At 44.2% G+C, this 21269-nt stretch overlaps 1 protein-coding gene across 8 annotated transcripts in view; it reads right to left on the bottom strand.

Annotated features, from left to right (window-relative positions):
- The window catches only part of RALGAPA1 (Ral GTPase activating protein catalytic subunit alpha 1), a 1128412-nt gene that overhangs the window by 749677 nt on the left and 357466 nt on the right, over positions 1-21269 (bottom strand). For all 8 annotated transcript variants that reach the window (XM_069638431.1, XM_069638437.1, XM_069638433.1 and 5 more), the window contains exon 14: positions 10419-10548. In XM_069638431.1, coding sequence (XP_069494532.1) covers positions 10419-10548 — 130 coding nt within the window. The remainder of the gene's footprint in view (positions 1-10418; positions 10549-21269) is intronic.

The following is a 21269-nucleotide window of genomic DNA, read 5'->3' as shown; positions in this document are numbered from 1 at the left end:
CAAATGGTACCCTTGCCTATCGAAATAGCTGGTGGCAGTGGTTTTACAATGAACTACCATGATTTTTCTCGACCGCGAACACTGGTAGCTAAAAATCACGGGAGCCATGTTTTTCAAGAGGGCGCCTTAAGCCCCTTTGTTTAAACAGGTCTGGTCTTCTCTTTTCGCCATTTCTTTTTGGAAAGGTCCTTCTAGAGTTTGTCTCTGCGCGCCAAACTAGGTTTGGTCCCTTTGTTTCTATGCCTTTGGTAGGCTTCAGGACTGAAGACCACCTCTGGCGTCTGAGTGTCTGGGGTGGGCAGCAAGTGAGGGAGGTGCCTGAAATTTCCTGTGCTTAGTCTCCTAGGAGACCCAAAGGCACTCTGGCGTGATTGGCTGACTGTCCAGCAAGGACAGCCACCCTGCTGGGCGAGTGACAGCTACGCTGCAATGAAAGGGAGAAAACTGTTTAAAAGGCGAGTCTCTTGGACTGGAAAGCAGAGTTGACCACTGGAACGAAAGAACCAAAGAATAGCTGGAAGAGGACGGCTGCTGCAATTCCTGGAATCTCGACAGAGAAGCCCCTTGAAGGACGACTTCTTCCTTTGAGTTGGTGGGACCAATCAACTTGTAAGCCACCTAGATACCATTTTCAAGGCTGGTTAGGATTAACCAGGGAGAGGGACACCAGCTTGTGCGATTGACTAAAGCTACTCGAACCGAAGATCTTCCATTTGCAAGCTTGTTTGACCAGTCCCCAAGAAGTGCAGGAGTCCCCAGACGTCCTCCCTCTTGTCCCCACGACTAAGGCTCAGGAACAGCGAGATCTGCAGGAACTTTCAGGAACAGAGCATCTTCAGCTGCATCTTTTCTTCATATTAAGGTACTGTACCAACCTGATTGATAGAACGTACCTCTCGCAGTGAAAGTTTGTGTAACTTTTCCAACTTGCAGGCCTAATCAGCTTGTGACACAACATATGATTCTTTTTCGTAAAAACTACTTCTGAGAACTTTGGCGGTTACCAGTCAATTGGTCGAAAACATTTGGTCGACAGGACAATTGGTCGACACCATTTGGTCGAATGCCAAATGGTCGAATTTTTTTTTTTTTTGGTACCCCTTTTTTGGGGGGGTCCCCCCCAACCCCCTTATTTTTCTTTTTTTTTTTTTTTCCCCCACACGAAAACCCACAAAACACATAAAAAAAAAAAAAAAAATTCGACCATTTGGCATTTGACCAAATGGTGTCGACCAAATTGCAGTCGACCAGTTTGTTGTCGACCAATTGACCGGACACCAACTTTGGCAAAGACTTTACCGTTTACTACAAGAACTGCTCTTTCCTATCCAAGACACTAGCCCATTGACTTTGGCCTAGGCCTACTGAACTGAATCAAGTCCTCTAGTGAACTGAAACTATTAGCACTGCCTAAGAAAGTATTTGTGATACATTTTATTAACATGAGCCTTTGCACTCCTATTTAAAGTGACTGAAATGCCATTTTGCCCCTATTTCAGGGGAGCCGAATTTACTCAAACTTATTGGTTTTGTATTGAAGTATATGTTATTGTTATTTTGCACTTATATAGCGCCTTATATACCATTGGTATGGTCTGAAGGCGCTGGTAGGTTGAACGCCCTTGGGAACCGAAGTTCAGATCAGTAGAGAGGGTAGGGAGAGTCAAAAAGGTGCGTGTGTGCACCGGATATGTGTGCAGCTCGTGCGGTACGCGTGTAATAGCTGATTCTTATCGGTAGGTGTGGTGGTTGAGAGATCAGGAGAATGTGTTCGTTCTGACAGGATTAATCCGGAACGGATGTGGCTGCGTTAGGCCTGGGGAAAACGCCTGGCTGAGGGTGTGAGATCAGCAGTGTTTACATAGAATGATGTGGAGTAAGCGGCGGATGTTCGTATGAGAACAGTTATACCGAATGGTGTCATAGTATCTCTGTGTTCTAGTTGAGTGGTGATGTAAAGGAGAGAGTAAGCGTGGGGTGTGGTATGACTGGTTATATGCTCTTTCAGTGTGCAAACTTCTAAATGCAACTTTCCCAGATAGGGTACTGGGCGAACTTCTAAGTTCTATTTTCCACAGAGAGGCAACTAGGCAAACTTTTAAGTACAATTTTCCATACAGAGGCTATAGGGAACATTTCTAAATTCAATTTATCAGCGAGGCTACTGGGCACACTTCTAAGTGTAACTCTCGCAGAAGTTATTGGGTACACTTCTAAATGCGATTTTCGCAGGGCGTCTACTGGGCACATTTTTAAATTCAATTTTCCAGAGAGGTTATTGGGCGAACTTCTAAATGCAACTTTCCAGAGTGTCTATTGGATACACTTCTATAACCAACTTTCACAGATGCTATTGGTAGCACTTCTAAATGCAGCTTTCACAGCGTGGCTAATGGGCACACTTCAAATGCGGCTTTCACAGAGGATATTGGGCCCATATCTAAATTCAGTTTTCCACAGAGAGGCTACTGGGCGCACTATTAAGATCCATTTTCAGCGAGGCTATTGGGAATACTTCTAAATTCAATTTTCCAGCGAGGCTATTGGGAACACTTCTAAATGTAACTCTTACAGAGGCTAATGGGTATACTTCTAAATTTCACAGAGGGTTATTGGGTACATTTCAAATGCAACTTTCCAGAATGTCTATTGGGCACACTTCTAAATGCAATTTCCACAGAGTGGCTATTGGGCACACTTCTAGATGTAGCTCTCATGGAGGCTAATGGGTACACCTCTAAATTTCACAGAGGGGTTATTGGGCACACTTCTAAATGCAACTTTCACAGAGTGGTTATTGGGAACACTACTAAATTCACAGCGAGGTTATTGGGCACACTTCTAAATGCAACTGGGGGGGGGTACATTTCTAAATGCAGCTTTCCAGAGTGTCTATTGGGCACACTTCTAAATGCAACTTTCACAGAGGATCTTGGGCACACTTCTAAATTCAATTTACCAGAGAGGCTATTGGGCACATTTCTAAAATTCACGGAGAGGCTATTGGGCACATTTCTAAGCTTGATGGAGAGGCTGTAGGACACACTTTCTAAATGCAACTTTCACATGCTAACCTTCACAGTTCCATCTAGATGCGGCGCAGGCCAATATTCACAATTCCATCAAGAGTGGACATGCCAACGTTCACAATTCCATCCAAGAGTGGACATGCCAACCTTCACAGTCCCATCAAGTGAGGGCATGCTAACATTCACAATTCTATCTAAGAGCGGACATGCCAACCTTCACAGTTCTATTCAAGTATGGGCATGCTAACTTTCACAATTCCGTCTAAGAGTGGACATGCTAACTTTCACAGTTCTTTCTAAGAGTGGACATGCTAACTTTCACAGTTCTATCTAAGAGTGGACATGCTAACTTTCACAGTTCTATCTAAGAGTGGACATGCTAACTTTCACAGTTCTTTCTAAGAGTGGACATGCTAACATTATGGCAGTCTATGTTATTTGGAGGTAAAATAGAGTGGCATGGGCTTTCTGGAGTGGAGTGATTGCTCTACTCCCCCACCCATACCACACTCACGGTTTTGGTGGTGTCTGTTAGTTGCTGGCTTCATTGTGTGTATGATATTAAGTTGCCTCCTTCTAGTGAATGTACTGTGTAATAAATAATAAATTAATAAGTGTTTTACCAAGCAACCTTGAGTGTAAGTGTCTACTTGAACCACTGTGATTGTAAGACCTCTGTGTAACCACTTGTACTGCTCACATTCCCTCGAGATGAGCCTGGCTCTTCAGCTCGCTACCCCAAACTGTGTAGTACAGACCTATACCAAAGGTTGGTTTTGCTTACACCTGTAGTCCTAATTGTATGTGGTGGTCCCAGAGGGTACTGCATGCAATTCTGCCTAACAGGTTGAAGCTAGAGAGCTTGAAAAGGGAGCTACCCTCCTCCTCCTCCAACATGGTCTGGAGCACAAAGTAGGCCCAATGGGCTTCTGGAATCTTTGATGAAACTTCGACCATTATTACCCCTGAGGGGCATTGAAATTCACTGACAAACGGATCCCTGCTTGTCAGCCGACGTACGGAAAGAGCACACAGGCTCTGTTTGACAAAAATCCAATTTTTACACTGAAAAAGCTTGAAAAACAGATCAGCTAGCAGAACACAACACGAGGACTCCCAACAATTGAAAGTGCGGTAAAAATCTGAAGATGGCTGCTAGAGGAGGGGCTTACGGAGAGAGGGCAGTATGACCCAGAGCTCAGTGATCGGTTTAGAGGAGAAATACAGTGTTTAAGTGAAAGTGAAACTATGTTTTCTTTTACTGAGGATTCCCGGCCTGACAATGGGTGTTAGGGAAAATTCTCAGAAATTAGCTGATTTCCTTCTACCTTAGAGACCCCAGCTCTTTTTGCTGGACTTTAGGACTTTTCATTTCTATCCTGGAGAGAGTGCGACCCTTTTTCCCACTCTCTCATACATTTTTGTTTAATTTGAACTCTGTTTCTTTTGGTTTTGGAGTCTGACAAACTCCATAGGCGGCATCTTTACATTGTGACACACAGCACCTTCAGTGCAGTGGCCAAGGGACGTCTTCCAGATTTCCCAAAGGTGTAAATACCTTCTCTTGGTTAAACTACTGTTTCCAAAAGCAGTAAAGTGAAATTGCCTTTACTTACCTTTTGTAAGCTTTCTAGACCCAGCACATACTATCTTACACTAGGGTGCTGGAGAGGTTACTTAGTATCCACTTTGTCTAGTTTCTCATGTAACATTTTTATGTTACCCTTTCTACAATTAATGGCTGGTGGCAGTGGTTTACTTTTTACTACCATTGAATGTTTATTCCGGAGGCTGCTATTGCAGCAAGGCACTGATGGGTGCCCATTTTGTCAACATGGCCCTGGTCGTCTTTTTTCGTCATTTCTTGTTAGAAAGGTTCTTCTTGAGATTTACTCTGCACGCCAAACCAGGTTTGGTCCCTTTGTTCATTTAGTCTTTGGCGGGATTCACCAGTGAAGCCTGCCTCTGGCTCCAGCATGTCTGTCAGGGGCAGGAAGTGAGGGATGTGCCCGAAACTCCCTGTGTTTAATCCCCTTGGTTACAGGAATGCACCCAAAGGTGATTGGCTGGCTGGCTGTCCTTGAAGGACAGCCACCCTTGCTGTGTGATTGACAGCTAGGCTACAAATGATTGGGAGTAACATGCATAAAAGGCAAGGTCTTTTGCTTGGAAAGCAGAGTAGACCACTGGACAAAGGAATGCGAAGAAGAACTTGGAATAGACGCTTACAGCAAACTCTTGGATCATTGGCTTAGCCTGGTGAAGCCCTGTTGCATTGGTGAAGCTCTGAATTTGCCTCGATTAGAGAAGCCCTGCAAAGGACGACTTCTCCCCTTTGGTTGGTGGGACCAATCAAAGGACAAGCTCATCTGGACATCCTCTCAGAGCTGGCTGTACTTCCATTGCTGCTGCAGAAACTGATTGCCAGGGACAGGAACACCAGAATCGAGTGTCTCACCTTTAAATCAGACCCGAGCTCCAGGAAGATCCTCCGTGCTCTTGTGAAGCAGGACTGACCAAGCCTGAGCCACCTCAGAGTGCTGGACCCCAGATGCGAGGAAAGTCCATAAGGTATCCGAGAACCGTAGTGGTGCTATTTGCCAGAAGCTGAAACTGCAAAGTGCCGCTGATCTGAAGTTTGCCCATTGCTACCACCAACCTTCAATTCATAGTGCAGGAGTCCCCGGATGTCCTGCCTCTTGTCCCCACGACGGAGGACCAGGAACAGCAGGATCTGCCATATTACAACAGGAACAGAAGCCAGCTGGAACCAATTTCTTCAGACCCAAGGTACTGTACACCTAAGAGGACTAACCTTTTGACATGCAGCCTTGCTAGCTCTGAGCTGAGACTTGTCTTGGTTGCCATTGCAGAGTTGCTTGCAGCTTTGCCCCTCACAAGCCTCCCAGCTTGTGGTCCTACAGTGATTTCATTTTCTACAAAGATTTCTCAAAAAATATTGTACAAGATGTTTACTTACCATCAAGAAGTGCTTCAGCTCCCCTAGACTTTTGTTCAATTGACATTGGCTGTCCTGGCTCCCTGAAAGACTCTAACCTCTGACTTTGTGCTTTAACTATCCCTCAACAAAAGTCACATTCTATAACTTGTGTAGCTGGTAAAGGGTTCATTTACTTTGCATTGGGGAGATCAAAAAGTACTTACCTGTTTAAGAATATTTATTAACCATTGTTATATTCCCTCATCTTTTCCTTTTGACACTAACCTCAGTATTGCTCTAAATAGAACAGTGATATATCAATGTCCGCAGTGTCCTAGTTATTTAAGTCACCTCAGGGTATAGGAAGTATCTGTGTGCCATGCCCAATTGGTATCTACTGATTTATTGAAATAGAGTGTGTATTTATGAAGTATATTATTGTGTTACATATATTGGCTCCCTTCTAAGGAAGGCTAATACAACTGACGTAAATTAATAAATAATTGTCTAATCAAGAAACCTTGAGTACGTTTTTATTTGAATACTTGTGTTAGGCAAAGTTTGCATGCAGTACCCTCTGGGACCACTACACACAACTAGGACTACAGGTGTAAGCAAAACCAACCTTTGGTATAAATCGGTACCACACAGTTTTTGGTAGCGAGCTAAGCAGCCAGGCTTATCTCAAGAGGGAATGTGAGCTTGTAAGGGTGATACACAGAGGTCTATAATTACAAGTATTCAGATAGACACTTATACTCAAGGTTTCCTGGTAAAACGCTCATTTATTACACAATCAGTTAGAAAACATTCACTAGGAGGAGGCAATCAATATTGCACAGAAATATACTACAGTACTTTACACTATCAGGTTCTGAGACATTTAAACTACTTTGAAGGAGGAGCAAAATAGAATTCTTAGCATTTGAAGTAGGAGCAAAAAGGCATAAGTTAATAAAACGAATAATAGAGTTAGTCTTAAACAGTGCAAATAGTTTGAGTTCACCGGAGGAGTTGATTCAATGCAATAGGTAGGCCAAAGTCAATGGGCTAGAGTCTTGCATAAGAAAAACTGTTCTGGTAGTTTAAACGGAAAAGTCTTTGCCACGGTTCTCAGAGGTACTTCATAGAAGAAAGGTTCGTATGTCGGGTAACAAGCTAACTACGCCTGCAAGTTGCCAAAGTTGTACGCACTTTCGCAGTGAGAGTTAAGTTCTCTCGGTCGGGTTTTCACAGTACCTTGTATTGAAGAAAAAGATGCAGCTGAAGACTTCTGTTCCTGGCAGTTCCTGCAGATCTCGCTGTTCCTGAGCCTCAGTCATGGGGACACGAGGGAGGATGTCGGGGGACTCCTGCACTGCACAGGGACTGGGGACAAAGCTGGCAAACTGGCAAATCTTCGATTCCGGTAGCTGTCTTAAAGCACACAAACTGGTGGCCTTCTCCCTGGCTATTCGGTTTCCTGCAGCACTCTGAGGAAAATACAACCAGCTCCGAGAATGGTGTACAGGTGGCTTACAAGTCGATTGGTCCCACCAACTCAAAGGGAGAAGTCGTCCTTGAAGGGCTTCTCTGTCGAGATGAACTTGGCGATTCGGACCTGCTGCAGGCTTCACTGGGCAAACCACCGGTCCAGGAGTTGCAGCAGCCGCCCTCTTCCAGCTTGCCTTTGGTTCTTTCGTTCCAGTGGTCAACTAGCCATTTAAACAGTTTTCTCCCATTCATTCCAGCCTAGCTGCCACTCACCCAGCAGCGTGGCTGTCCTTGCCGGACAGTCAGCCAGCCAATCACATCAGAGTGCATTTGGGTCTTCTAGGAGACTAAACACAGGGCGTTTCGGGCACCGCCCTCAATTCCTGCCCACTCCAGACACTGAGGCGCCAGAGGCGGTCTTCAGTCCTGAAGCCTGCCAAAGGCGTTGGAACAAAGGGACCAAACTTGGTTTGGTGCGCAGAGACAAACCCTAGAAGGACCTTTCCAAAAAGAAATGGTGAAAAAAGAAGACTAGGACCCGTTTAAACAAAGGAGGCTCAGATTTAACGCTACCAGTGTTCGCAGTCGGGAAAAATCATGGTAGTTCGTTGTAAAACCACTGCCACCAGCCATTTCGAGAGGAAAGGCTAACATTTGACTGCTACATGAGCTTCTAGACATAGAGGATACTAGGTAACCCCTCCAGCACTCTATTGTAAGATAGGGTGTGCTGGGTCTAGGAATTTAAATAGACTAGTAAAGTTAATTTCACTTTACTTTCTCTGGGAAACAGTAGTTTATCCCAAAGAAGGTATTTAAACCTTGGGACAGCCTGAAAGGCTTCTCTGTGTCACTGCACTTAGGGTGCTGTGTGACACACATGAAAAGATGATGCCTATGGAGTTGTCTAAAACTCCATAATCCACAGAAATAAACACAGAAAACAAACGTAATTAAAATGTTCAAAGTCCCAAAGTCCAGCAAAGGAGCTGGGGGCCCCTTAGGTAGAGAGGAACTGGCACATTTTTAGAATTCTCCCTAACAACCTTTCACTCTGAATCGCTATGTTACAACACTACAGCTCACATTGACCCCTCTTGCGATAAGCCTGGCTGCTCAGTCACTCTACCAACTTGTGCAATACATGCTTATACCAAAGGTTGGGTTAACAATTGCCAAGAGTACAGGGCAGGTGCAGTCTCCCACAGGGTTAGTACATACAATTTTGCCTAACAACGGGGAATATTCATGAGCGTGTGAATCCATGGCAGACCCCATGCTGGAGAACCACACCTTTTATAGTTGGAAAAACAGTCAAGTGGAGTCAGGTGTGAGTGATAATTAGTAAATGCCTATCAATGGGACAACTTAAGTTCTTTCTACAGCCGGTTTTCCTTACACTCCCCATGTTATTCCTATGGGAAATCATCACTGCTCCCAGTTTCCTCTTCCTCGTCCCAGTGTTAGTTGGAAATATGGAGGGTTAGTAGTTGACATGTATTCAGGGTTAGGATTGTTTATTGAAATATTATAAGGGGATCAACAGGGGAGATGAAGGAATACTCTAGCCTTGTTTTTATAGAATGGGATGGCTTCCCCTTTTTGTGGAATATTCAATATCCCTGCTGTTCTGTTATACAAGTATGGGTCTTGATAGTAGTCCCTGTATCCTAGATTGCCAGAAGAGGCCAATTGAGACCAACCGCAGACCCCCCTACTCAGATGATCCTCCATCGCTCGCTTGTCCACCCCCATGGTTGAGATCCAAGAGCGATGGCCCTGCCCTGGCCAAGTGAATAGAGGATGCTCAGGGTCTTAATGGGAGAATACCTCTAGGTTTCGCACAATAGGAAACTGGATACCGCTGCCGGCAGTGCTCACGCAAGGAATTGGAACACCAGGTTTCACTCACTAACTTCTGTGAACCTTGTTCTGTGGGTTTCACGACTTCTGCCACAACTTCCACTGCTTCTGGCTTCACAGGGATCCACACCCTTTCTTGCTGAAGGTGTCTCCGGTCCAGCCACTCATTTAAGGAGCCCCTCCCAGTCATGGGACCCACAGCTTGACAACAACTCCTTGCCTCAGTCTCCCACACGTTCTCTGCACGGCAACCAGGTTCAGATGGGGAAAGAATCTTCCTGCACCTCTTCTGCTGCGCAGCCTCTGCACTTCAGAGTTTGGGGGAACAGGACCCTCTCAGAGCAAGCAGGTGAAATCTGCTGCATCCTCGATCCAGCGTCCCTCAGGTTCTCCCACTAAGGGGGGCTTTCTATGCCTCTAAAGGTTCCTTCAGGTGTGGGCTCATAGGCTTATTTGCCCGACTACTACTACAGCATACCTCTTCAGTGCTCTTCCTTTTCCTAGTACCCATGTGATTATGCGACTCGTAGTCCCCAACAACAAAGTTAGTTTTCTTACATAACCTTTGATTCTTAAGGGTAGATTTAGTCCCTTTAAAGTTATTTAAAGACAAATCATTAGAATCTGTAATTCCATAGGAAGACAGTCTATTTAAGGCAATACTTCTAGATTTCTTTCCATTATAACTTTGGGAATAAGGAAGGTGTTTATCTTGAAATACTTTGAAGGGTCTTTCTGTGGGTAAAGTTAGTTCAGGTTTTGTAGTACTTGTTCCTAGAGCCACAGGTTGTATGTGTGGTTCAGCTATATTATAATGGCAATAGGTCATGACCTGCTGTGGCAATTTAGACAGATGTTCCCTTTCAAAGGACACATACCACCTCTCATCCCACGGAATCTCTCACCACCCTGGGCCATGTGACCTCCCAGGTGATCCTCCCGCCGTACACCACCCCCAAGGTCAGGACCAGGAAGAGTCTGCCTTTCCCTGACCACCTGGGAGGAGACTTTAGGCAGGGTTTCAGTGAGGGATCCGCAGGACTCTTCACAAATGTCAGGGTCAGCAACATTTCACAAACTAAGGAAGCGTTAAGGTAAAGGTTTGTTCTTACCTGAAAGAGAGGTCCTGCGAGCCGACCTGCGAGGATTTGGTTCTTTCTTCCTTGATACTGAAGTAGGACTTGAGGCGAAACCTTTAGCACAGACTCTGTGACACGGAGCATCACCAGCAGCAACTGGATCCTGCAAGTGAAAAACACAATGGTGACATGTAGAGCCAATAGTGGCCTCCGGCATCACTGCCAAGCAGATCAATAGCACAAACCGTGAAAACAGTGAACCTCAAAGACAAACCAGTGGCTAAACATTAAAGCCATAAAGTATAAAAATTCACTAATGAAGCTAGGGGGCCTGGCTATACATTCCTATGGCAGGGATAATTTGCTGCCGGATAAGGAAAGGATGCGTGCCCCGTAATCCTAAAACATAATCACGGGAATCCTCATTTACTGGGCCGTAGGTTGAGTGGATTCGGTCTACATCTTTAAACCAAAGAATTTTCAAATGAAAATGAAGAAAAATAAAAGAAATTGTGAAGACGTCAACTAGAAGATCAGAATATGCCCCTTAAAAACTCACATGTAGGGAACACCTAGACTGTTCTGCTTATTGGTGGGAACCACAGGTATTATGAATTATGTGGAGTCAAGCCAATTCTCCATGCCTCAAGGGAGGAAGGGAGGGAAAGAGGCAGGGAGGAAGGAAGAGTGGGCATGTAGGTAGTAAGATGGGGTATATTTATGCTGGGAAACAAGCGGTGAAGGACACAACCTTCCTTGCTTCATGGGGTTTGTGAGTGGGTCGGTAATACAAGGTGGACAACTGCTTGACATTTTATTTCAAAGGAAAAATGCAAATAAAACCTAACTAAGCCTACTCTACACCAGGGGATTCCCTACCTGGTCCAGAATCAAAGGGAAAATCTCCTGGCATTTATGTTAGGACTGATTTTGTATACTCTAGCCTGGTTGACAGATGTATAGAAGGACAACCTATATTGTGGCACGGACAACTCTGGGAGCTGTAGCCAAACCAGTTCAAGGTAGCACGGCGAGTGGTCTAGGCTAAGCCTGAAGAGGTGGTGAGCTTGTAAGGGGTCCACAATGAGCGCACACAAGGAAATAGTCACGGAACACACGTGGACAAATGGGTATAAAAATACGTATTTACTTATGGCCAGTGGTCCAGATAAGATTTTGAGGTGGGGGTATTTTACTACCCAGTTTTACACTTTGAGAGTAAATGTGATTTCAAGAGAGTAAAAATGAGTTTTCTCCTTTGCAAGAGGGTAAAATGTATGCGACAACCAGCGGATGTGCAAAAACTAAGGTAATCATTAACATGTGGCAGCTTTCTGCATTGTGACATAACACACCTTTCATTATTTCTCTCGAACTGTTGGCCATTTGATCGTTCCTGTATATATTTAAATGTTGAAAACACAAAAACCTAGCCAATTAAATAGTAAAGCAACATGATTTGTATTGTGTGTTTTGAGGTTCGATAGCAGAATTGTCTTTTGATGTTTAACAAGTCCTCATCTCCTGGTGCTTTTACTACCTAATGGTATGCCAATGTAATGATACAACAGTGCAAAAAGGCAAGGACTCCATTCTAAATTCTGTACCTAATCTCATGGTCAAATTGTTATTTATAAAGCACTTTTGGCAAAGCGCTGTGCATAGAACATATTTATCACAATTATCACCAAACCAAAGTTGGTACTCCTTTATCGACCTCAAAAGGATGAAAGGCTGAGTTAGCCTTGCCGGGATTCAAACCTACATATCACACACAGATTGCAGCGATGAGCGCTCAACCAGCTGAGCTATCTTACTGGCTAACATCCTTCAGAAGTCAGTAAACTGAGTATCAACTGAGGTATAATAATCACAGTGCCCAGATGTTGAACGACCCATGCATGAAGCGCTACATGAGGTTAAATACCTATTTGAATTATCACAGGGACTGGTTTTGTAGAGTTTCTATTTCTATTACAAATGTAACTTCCATTTGTTTGTTGTTTAACAGTGCTTACACTTCCTGGAGAGTCAGGTTTTGGCTGTTTTAATTGTAGTCTTGAAGATTTGAAAGAGGCTGTGACCCCTGTGATTGGTGTAATGACAATCACTCACCCTTGAAAAAAAGACTTCTACCACTGACCATGTATTGCAATGTATCCCATTGACTGCAAGGTTGAATGGATGTAAACTAGACCGTGCATAGTACACACAGTTTTTATAATTGGAATGTAAATTAAATTCCAAGTGTAAAAATGATCTGTCTCTGCATGATTATGCACACAGCACAGGAACTCAGCAAAATGAAATTGTGCAATACTGGTTTGCTTTCACTGGGGAAAAAAGTATTAGTTACAAAAGATTAATTCTCAATTGGAACTTAGTTTCCATCTTATTAGTTATGCAATCATAAAATGCTAGGAAAATAAATATGCACAGTGCTTCGGTTTGCTCCCTGAGCATCTACACACAACACAGCAGAAGTTAACGGAAATAAATAATTCTTTATATCACGGTGTGTGGTTTCTTTTTTGAAGGGCTCCGGAGAACAAAATTATGTTTCAGAGGCTTTTCTCCATGGCTTACAATTACATCCATGTAGATAAATATTAAAAGCAGCGTTCTGGTTTCTGTCAAGTAACCTGACCTTTGCACTGCCCTTTGCTCCAAACCTCTGCGTAAATGTATGCAGGAAAATAATAAAGCTGTCGTATTTACAAGATTTTCATGTGTAAAAAAAGCCCGATACGATCCTTACCTGGAGGCCCGATTATGGCCAAATAACAGTGAAAAATGACTAATAACAGGTATACTAAAAATTAGATCCATATATACAATTACTGGAATAGGGCAAAACACATATGAAACCCCTGAAAAGGAAGGTACGGATTAGGAGTAGCACTACTAGTCCTCAGAGATTAAATCCTAACTTCAGAAGTCCATCCCTAAGATTTATGAGCCCTTGTACCCAAAGGTTCAGCAAAGTTCTGTACAGTTTTGTGAAGCTGGAAAAAATGAAGATATGGTCTCTGGAGTCCAATGAGCAATGGTAAAGCCAAAGTAAGACAAGTTTCTAAAAGTTATCCAAACTTTAAAAGGGGAGTTTAGGAGTCAGGTAAGGAGTGCTACTGCTCACCCCTCGTACTCGGATTCTTCATGGGACTTGGCAGGTCGATTGAAGGTGGTCCAAGGTCGCTTTTCCCACTGTCAGCCTCTGCCCTTGATACCCAGGGGTTGCAAGTGCGAGCAGCTCTCTGGTCTGTGTCTAATGCTGGTGCATGTTCTCCAAGTTGAAGAATGCAGCAAAACCCGATGTAGGGCCCCTCTCAGGAGAGGAATGGATGCCTGTGAGCAGTTTCAGACCATGGCCACTGATGCACGGTGACACAATGGTATTTGCTTGCCACTGTTAGACTTCCCCTCCTATCTCGGGTCCCTTTGATGCTAGGAATATGAAATCTCGCAGAGGTAAGTCTTGTTGCACAAGCTGAGGGTCCCCATGTTCCAGGCCTCAACTCAAAACGGCGACGTCTGCAGCACGGTATCCTAAACTCAGAGCTGGTCAGCCACAGGGTGGTCCCGGGCACTTCCGAAGACTCTTCATAGGAATCAGAGTTGATGTCGAGAATGGATGTTCCCTCCACTCCAAGGGTCTCAGCTCCTTCGCAGGACTGCTGGAGATCTTCCACAGGACAGGGCTCTACCAGGGCAGCAGCAAAAGTTGGTCATCAAACCTTCTTCCGATGGGTCCATGGTCTCCTCGCAAGTCTTGTAGCTGGACAGGAGTCTTGGCTCCTTCAGTTTCTTCCAAGATCTCTCCAGACAGGGTGCAGGCACCCCCTTCTTATCCTCAAAGCCAGTTAACAGCAGCAGCTCCCACTAGCCAATGACAGAGCTGCCCCACAAACACACACACCCCAGCAGTGGTCCAATCTCGACCACTGGCGGCAAAACTCATGCATACCACTCACACATTTGCACCAGTTTGTGGATTGGAACCAGGAAGTCGGAGCCCACTTCCTGGCAACAAACACACATAGCCCTGCAGTAGCCCACCAAAAGCCTCCACTTTCCCGGGCACTGGAAGTTCATATGAGGATTCTCCTGGCTTCACATGCCAGAAAGAAGGCTAAAAGACAAGATGGTCAAAGGACAAGCGAAAAATCTCGTGGCATGGCCACGTTTGACCATTAGTCTCGGTTAGTCACAGTTAGTAGCCAAACACGGTAAATGCAGTAAGACAAAAACGATATGCACCCAAATAATTGTAAAAAGTCACTGCTGCCGCCAGCTTGTCCATTCAGCACACCAAGACTAATCAGAGTGTTAGTCTAGGGCAAAACAAAAAAGTGTACCCCAGTGCACTGCATTGTAAAATGCATTGTACAATGGTAAAAAAATCCCACAAGTGGTAAAAAGTTACTTAAAGTAGTAACAAAGTAACCAATAGTGACAGCCTGTTTCTCCATAACAGATGAGTAAAAGCCAGTGCAGGGAAGCCTAAGGCATCACTGCACTCTATAAAGAACAGGTCACATACAAAAATAATAGCAAACGTTTGGGGGGGTCCATAGAAACGGAAGAAAAGGTGCAGTAAAGAGGAATCTTTCCAAGCAATATACAAAACTGGCCCTCACTCTAAACAATCCAAACAAAGCATAAACAACTTAATGAATATTACCAAACAACCAGTGTCTTGGATGACTTCTATCTTCCCCAGGAATGTCCAAAGTCAATTTCTTTCAAGGTAAAGGTCTTAAATCAGTTCTTGAAAAGTTCACTTAAACAAAGTTCTACAAAGAAAAACAGCACCAATGGTTATCCTGGATGACCTCAATCCAGGATAGAATGGAAAAATTTTAAAAACAAAAGAACCACTTCTGCTTAAACAACAACTCTTCTTCTGCAGCGTCTTGAATACAATTTGTCAGGATGCATCTTCTAATAAAGTTGCTCTCTCCTTGGCAACTCCCTTCGGCAAATGATACTGTGAGAGCAGGCTCCTCTGCCTCACAGTCTATGACTGCTCCAACTGCATTGAATGGAAAATGTTCTAATAAAAGGATAGACAACAGCTCCACTGCTTCTTCTGAAAATTGATACTTTAAAAATATGCCCAGCAATATTAAACACGACTGACCTTTTTCAGGTTGGCAAGGCACTCTTCTTTCTATGCTATAAGAAAGGGTAGCTCGCTTTGCCTCTCCTTTCTGTCTTGTAGCTACCACAACAATCTGCCTTGGCTTCTAGACTGCTTCTTTCTGTCCGCTTCAACAGTCTCAGCTTTATAGATAATGGATTCATTCTTTTTAAAAAGCACCCAGCTCCCTTCCCCAGCATTAATGCACACCTTCTGATTTCCAGTAGTTACCCCAAAGCTGTACTGCCACTCTTCCAGCCTTGATTCGCCTTCTCATCCTTGTATCAGAGGACTCTGGGTTTGCGTCCGATTCAACAACTTCAGAGCATCAGTGTTCAGATCTTAATTGGGCAGGTTTCACTTTATAAAGGAACTGGGGTTGGGTAATGCTTGTTTTGCTTGTAACTTCAGCAACTTCTACAGTCTTAAGTATTTGTTCTGAATGTTTCAAGAGTGAGTTTTCACTTCAGAAACAAATTTAGGTATACACGATTTCTCTTTGATGATAAACTTTAGCTTACAAACTTGTGTTCCCCTTTATGCCATCTGCGTTCTACTTTAACAAGGATCGGGAAACAGTTTCTCAAACGCAACCTTTCTGTCATGTGAATTATTCTTCTAACACTTTGGGAGTGTCAATTACTACTTCTTGACCAATTAACTGATAATGTTCTCCCGCATTAATAGACAATGTGACATCCCAGTAATGGTTTTAAAGGCAACAATAGGAAAAGAAAGATTTTCTGCTGACGCAGGCACTTTAACTTGTGCTGAAAGCGTGTCATACAAATTCCCTTTGTTACTGAAGATTTCCCATGACTGCGAACAACTTCACTCGCTCCAACTTCTACGCAAGTGTGAATTCAACTGGCTACAATTCCCGGCAAGGTAGTTCTTGTGCTTTGGGAGTACAGAGCTTCACTCACCGGCTCGAAAGTCAGTGTTTGCGGGTGACTGTTCGGGAGAATTCGCATAAATGTGCTACTTCCCTTCACCTTAGAGACCGCCAGCAACTTTGCTGGATTTCGAGGACTTGATTCTTTTATCGGGAGAGAGAGAGAGCCTTTTTTCCCACTCTCTCATGTATTTTGATGTATGTTTTACTCTCGAGTTCTTTGATTATGGAGTTTTAGACAGCTCCATAGGCGTCATCTTTTCATGTGCGTCACACAGCACCCCCAGTGCAGTGACAAAGGGAAGCCTTTTAGGCTGTCCCAAGGTTTACATACCTTCTCTGGGATAAACCGTTTCCTAGAGAATGTAAAGTTAAATTGACTTTACTAGTCTTTTTAAATTCCTAGACCCAGCACACACTTTCTTACAATAGAGCTCTGGAGGGGTTACCTAGTATCCCCTATGTCTAGAAACTCATGAAGCAGTCAAATGCTATCCTTTCCAATCGAAATGGCTGGTGGCAGTGGTTTTACAATGAACTACCATGATTTTTCCCGACCGCGAACACCAGTAGCTAAAAATCACGTGCGCCATATTTTTCAAGATGGCGTCTGAGCCCCCTTTGTTTAAACAGGTCACGGTCTTCTTTTTTCGACATTTCTTTTTGGAAAAGGCCCTTTTAGAGTTTGTCTCTGCGTGCCAAACCAGGTTTGGTCCCTTTGTTGGTATGCATTTGACGGGATTCAGGACTGAAGACCGCCTCTGGCACCTGAGTGTCTGGGGTGGGCAGGAAGTGAGGGAGGTACCCGAAACTTCCTGTGTTTAGTCTCCTACGATATCCAAATGCACTCTGGCCTGATTGGCTGGCTGACTGTCCGGCAAGGACAGCCACCCTGCTGGGTGAGTGGCAGCTAGGCTGGAATGAAAGAGAGAAAACTGTTTAAAAGGCAAGTCTCTTGGACTGGAAAGCAGATTTGACCACTGGAACGAAAGAACCGAAGACAAGCTGGAAGAGGATGGCTGCTGCAACTCCTGGACCGTTGGTTTGCCTGGTGAAGCCCTGCTGCGGAATCCGAATCACCAAGTTCATCTCAACAGAGACGCCCCTTCAAGGACGACTTCTTCCTTTGAGTCGGTGAGACCAATCAACTCGTAAGCCACCTGCATACCATTCTCGGAGCTGGTTAGGATTAACCAGGGGGAAGAACACCAGCTTGTGTGCTTGACGACAGCTACTCTAACTGAAGATCTTCCATTTTGCCAGCTTGTTTGACCCGTCCCCGTGCAGTGCAGGAGTCCCCCGCCGTCCTCCCTCTTGTCCATTTTGCTCCTATTTCAGGGGGGCCTAAATTTACTCAGAAACGTATTTGTTTGGTATTGAAGTGGGTTTGTGTATAATATGAAGTTGCCTCCTTCTAGTGAATGTTTTCTAAATGACTGTAATAAATTAATAAGTGTTTTACCAAGAAACCTCGAGTATAAGTGTCTACTTGAACCACTGTGATTGTAAAACCTCTGTGTAACATCCTTGTACTACTCACATTCCCTCTTGAGATAAGCCTGGCTGCTCGGCTCGCTACCAAAAACTGTGTAGTACAGACTTATGCCAAAGGTTGGTTTTGCTTACACCTGTAGTCCTAATTGTATGTGGTGGTCCCAGAGGGTACTGCATGCAATTCTGCCTAACATGTTGAAGCTGGACCGTGTACACATCGAGATGCCACCTGTGCCGCCAAATTTATAGTACGAGAAGCGTTTCCTAGATGGGGAATATGTGAAGTATTAAGATCAGATAATGGCCTTCATTTTGTTAAAGTCTTTGAGCAAATATGCTTGTTGCTTAGAATAAAGCACAAGTTTTCATCGGCGTATCACCCGCAAGCGAACGATGTCTGTGAGAGACTCAACGGCGTGCTTAAAGAGAGACTAGCCAAATTGAAATTGACCCTAAAAAGGATGGTTACATTGTCTATCATTGGCATTGTATGCGTTGAAAAATCAACCAAGTTCAGACCACCATCTTACCCCACACGAGACAGTGACAGGGAGGCGAATGAGGACACCCCTCACACCTCCGACTAGGGTTAGAAGTGATGCTCAGCCAACAGCAGAATTGTTAGGAAAGGAGCTACATAATTATCTTACATGCATGACTTCAAGTATCACTGTCATTTCAGATCAGTTCAAGTGGAAGGGGTGTGGGGCAACATGGCACACAGATGGAGATGCTGCAGCAAACTGAGTTAAAGAGCTAAGTCTTCCCAAACCTTTCACCACAAATGCAGTCCTAATCCGAAACTTCACTAGAAGGTGGCACGAGCTCTGTTTTAACGGCCCCCTTCATAGTGGAGGACGTTACACCATCTGCAATCAAGGTGCAAGGCAGACGCGCTTGGATATTCCTTGGTGACATGAAGATCTATGCTGGAGAACCCCGTTCACCCCCAATCGGAAATAGGCACCGGGGAAGAACCACAGCACGTGCAGACTAGGTCTATGAGGAAGAAGGACTCAGAAGCTTTTGACTAAAGATAGAGTTTATTGGACTGTGGCATGTTTTGGGACACTCTTTTTAGTCATTAAAAAGGAGTTAAGGGAAGTTATTTGTTCTTGAGCAACAGAAGCTTGTTGACATTGGACTGTGGCATACTTAAGCCTTGAGCGAAAAACAAAGATATGCCAGCTCTGGAGTTACTTTTCGATGACTGGAAGAGGGAGCAGTTCCCCGATTCTTTTCTCACCTAGTTCCTGTTTGGAAGTGCCTATGGGTGGTGCCCAATGACCACGTTTCAAGGATCATTCTTGAAGTTTTTCTGTTCATATTGCGCACTTACCCTGCGCGTTCGTCTGTTCTTGCAAGATCCTAAGAATTGCTTGCAACCATCATTAAGCAAATTCTTCTACTTCCTGAGTTCAGTGGGGAGAACGCAAATGCCCCGTCACTGGATAATGCACATAGACTGGTCCGCTTAGTATTCTACTACCTGAATGTGGAATGCCAGCATCTTGTTGGGAGGCAAACCGGCGTCCAAACATTCCAGAGACCCGTGGAACAATGCAGCGCTCAAGAGAATATGGAGAGAGATCATAATACAAGTGAACGGGTACTCTGCGAGAACATTAAGAACTGAATGAGACTTAAGGAGAAGATCCAAAGGTCTACTGATTAAGGAACTTTGTTTCATGCTGAGAGAGGATCTTCATGTCTTCGGGTCAAAGGCCAATTTGTGGTGTCTATTGGGAATTTGTATTCCTCATCGCCTAGCCAGCTGAAGCTGATCGAGGAACTTTTAGAGCCGACTCAGCAGCATCTAGAAGTAGTGCATGATGTTGCCCGATTAAAATTATGTTTTTCCTTCCTTAAAAGTAAAATGGGCAGCATCAATAGCAATTTTTTCATGACAGATCACAAGTGACGCCCATGATGTGCAAAAAGCTATTGCTGCAAGTGGTTATAGTTATGTGTCATTTACCCTTGTATCGTCCATAGTGATATTGCTCTCACTTACAGTACAAACTGCTTACTATATAGACATAAGTGGAGCAAAGACTCCTGTGTATCCTGCGGTAAAAAGAAGGGTACCAATGTGGCAACTACAAGACAGCCGAGACCTTCTGTGATTATTCCTACTCTAGAGACACACACAAGAGCACCTGGTCCGGTAATAAGTAAACCTGGGTTACCTTTTAGAAGGAGATCATGTATGGAGATTATGCGACATATTTTTATGCCTAAAGAGTTTATTAATGTGATGAAACTTCTGGCACTTTCTTCTACACAGATAGTACATGTAAAAACACTCAGTCCACTGACAAATGTTTCTATGATTGGTCCAGTGAGAAGAAATTATGCTGACATATTGCATGAGATGGTTAGAGAAGCTCATAAGAAAAGAACCAGACCTAAGAAGTGCTACGGAGGATGATCATGAGCTGAATGATTACCTGGATAGTACAGCACACTTGGGGAATAACATCCGGTATCAGCATATGAAAGAAGTGGGGAAAAGGATCTCAAAAGGAGGAATGCTTTGTATGTGGACTCCTGCCTTATAGCATGGGAAAGTCTAAGAACTTCATAGCAATTAGAATAGACGTCCAGACAGCACATTGTCTATCACACATAGAACTTTATCGCACCAGAGGTCAGTTCATGGGGCGAGATGCCCATCTCAAATGGGTAACAATGGACAGATCCAGATGAAGAGGACTACATTCAGGACACGAAGACAAGAAATAGGGTGCATACTAAGAATCATGTGATCAGATACGAAAAGCCTGGAGTGAAAGGAGCTGGAATCAGATGGGAAATAAACAAAAGACTTGAGAGTCCAGGAAAATCTGTAGAAGAAATTCATAGATGGAAAAACAGAGGCCAAATGCAGATTTGGGGATCAGTGCCATCACTTGATGGATAGGAAGAAGGAGTGGTTATCTGCAGAGCCTGGGTGGGCATTGGTTGTCATCAACCAGCCATTGACATAGTGCAAAACGGATGCAACCCACTATGGCCAAGACCTGCTAAACTACTGACCTGGGTTGAAGATAGAGGGGGACCCTCGCAGATAGTGCCTTTGGAGGGTGCAAAGCTGTGCTTTAGAAATAATGGCACAAGAAAAGTTGGAGAGATTCAAAACTGTGGTTGAATCTTTGATGTACCAGGAATGAAATTTGGGACAGCAGTGATCATGGATCACTATTGGGCTTGTGGATCCAGAGCATATATGAAGCTACCCAAGGATTGGGGAGGATGATACTCACTAGTGAATGTTCATATTCCAGCATAGATGATACCTAAAGGTGATCCGAACATTGACAGTTTGCTGAAAGCAGATGCGCACCTGAGGAAG

This window comes from Ambystoma mexicanum, chromosome 14, assembly GCF_040938575.1.
Source record: "Ambystoma mexicanum isolate Mex_15411 chromosome 14, UKY_AmexF1_1, whole genome shotgun sequence".
NCBI lineage: Eukaryota > Metazoa > Chordata > Amphibia > Caudata > Ambystomatidae > Ambystoma > Ambystoma mexicanum.
This window is presented reverse-complemented; position numbering and strand designations above follow the sequence as displayed.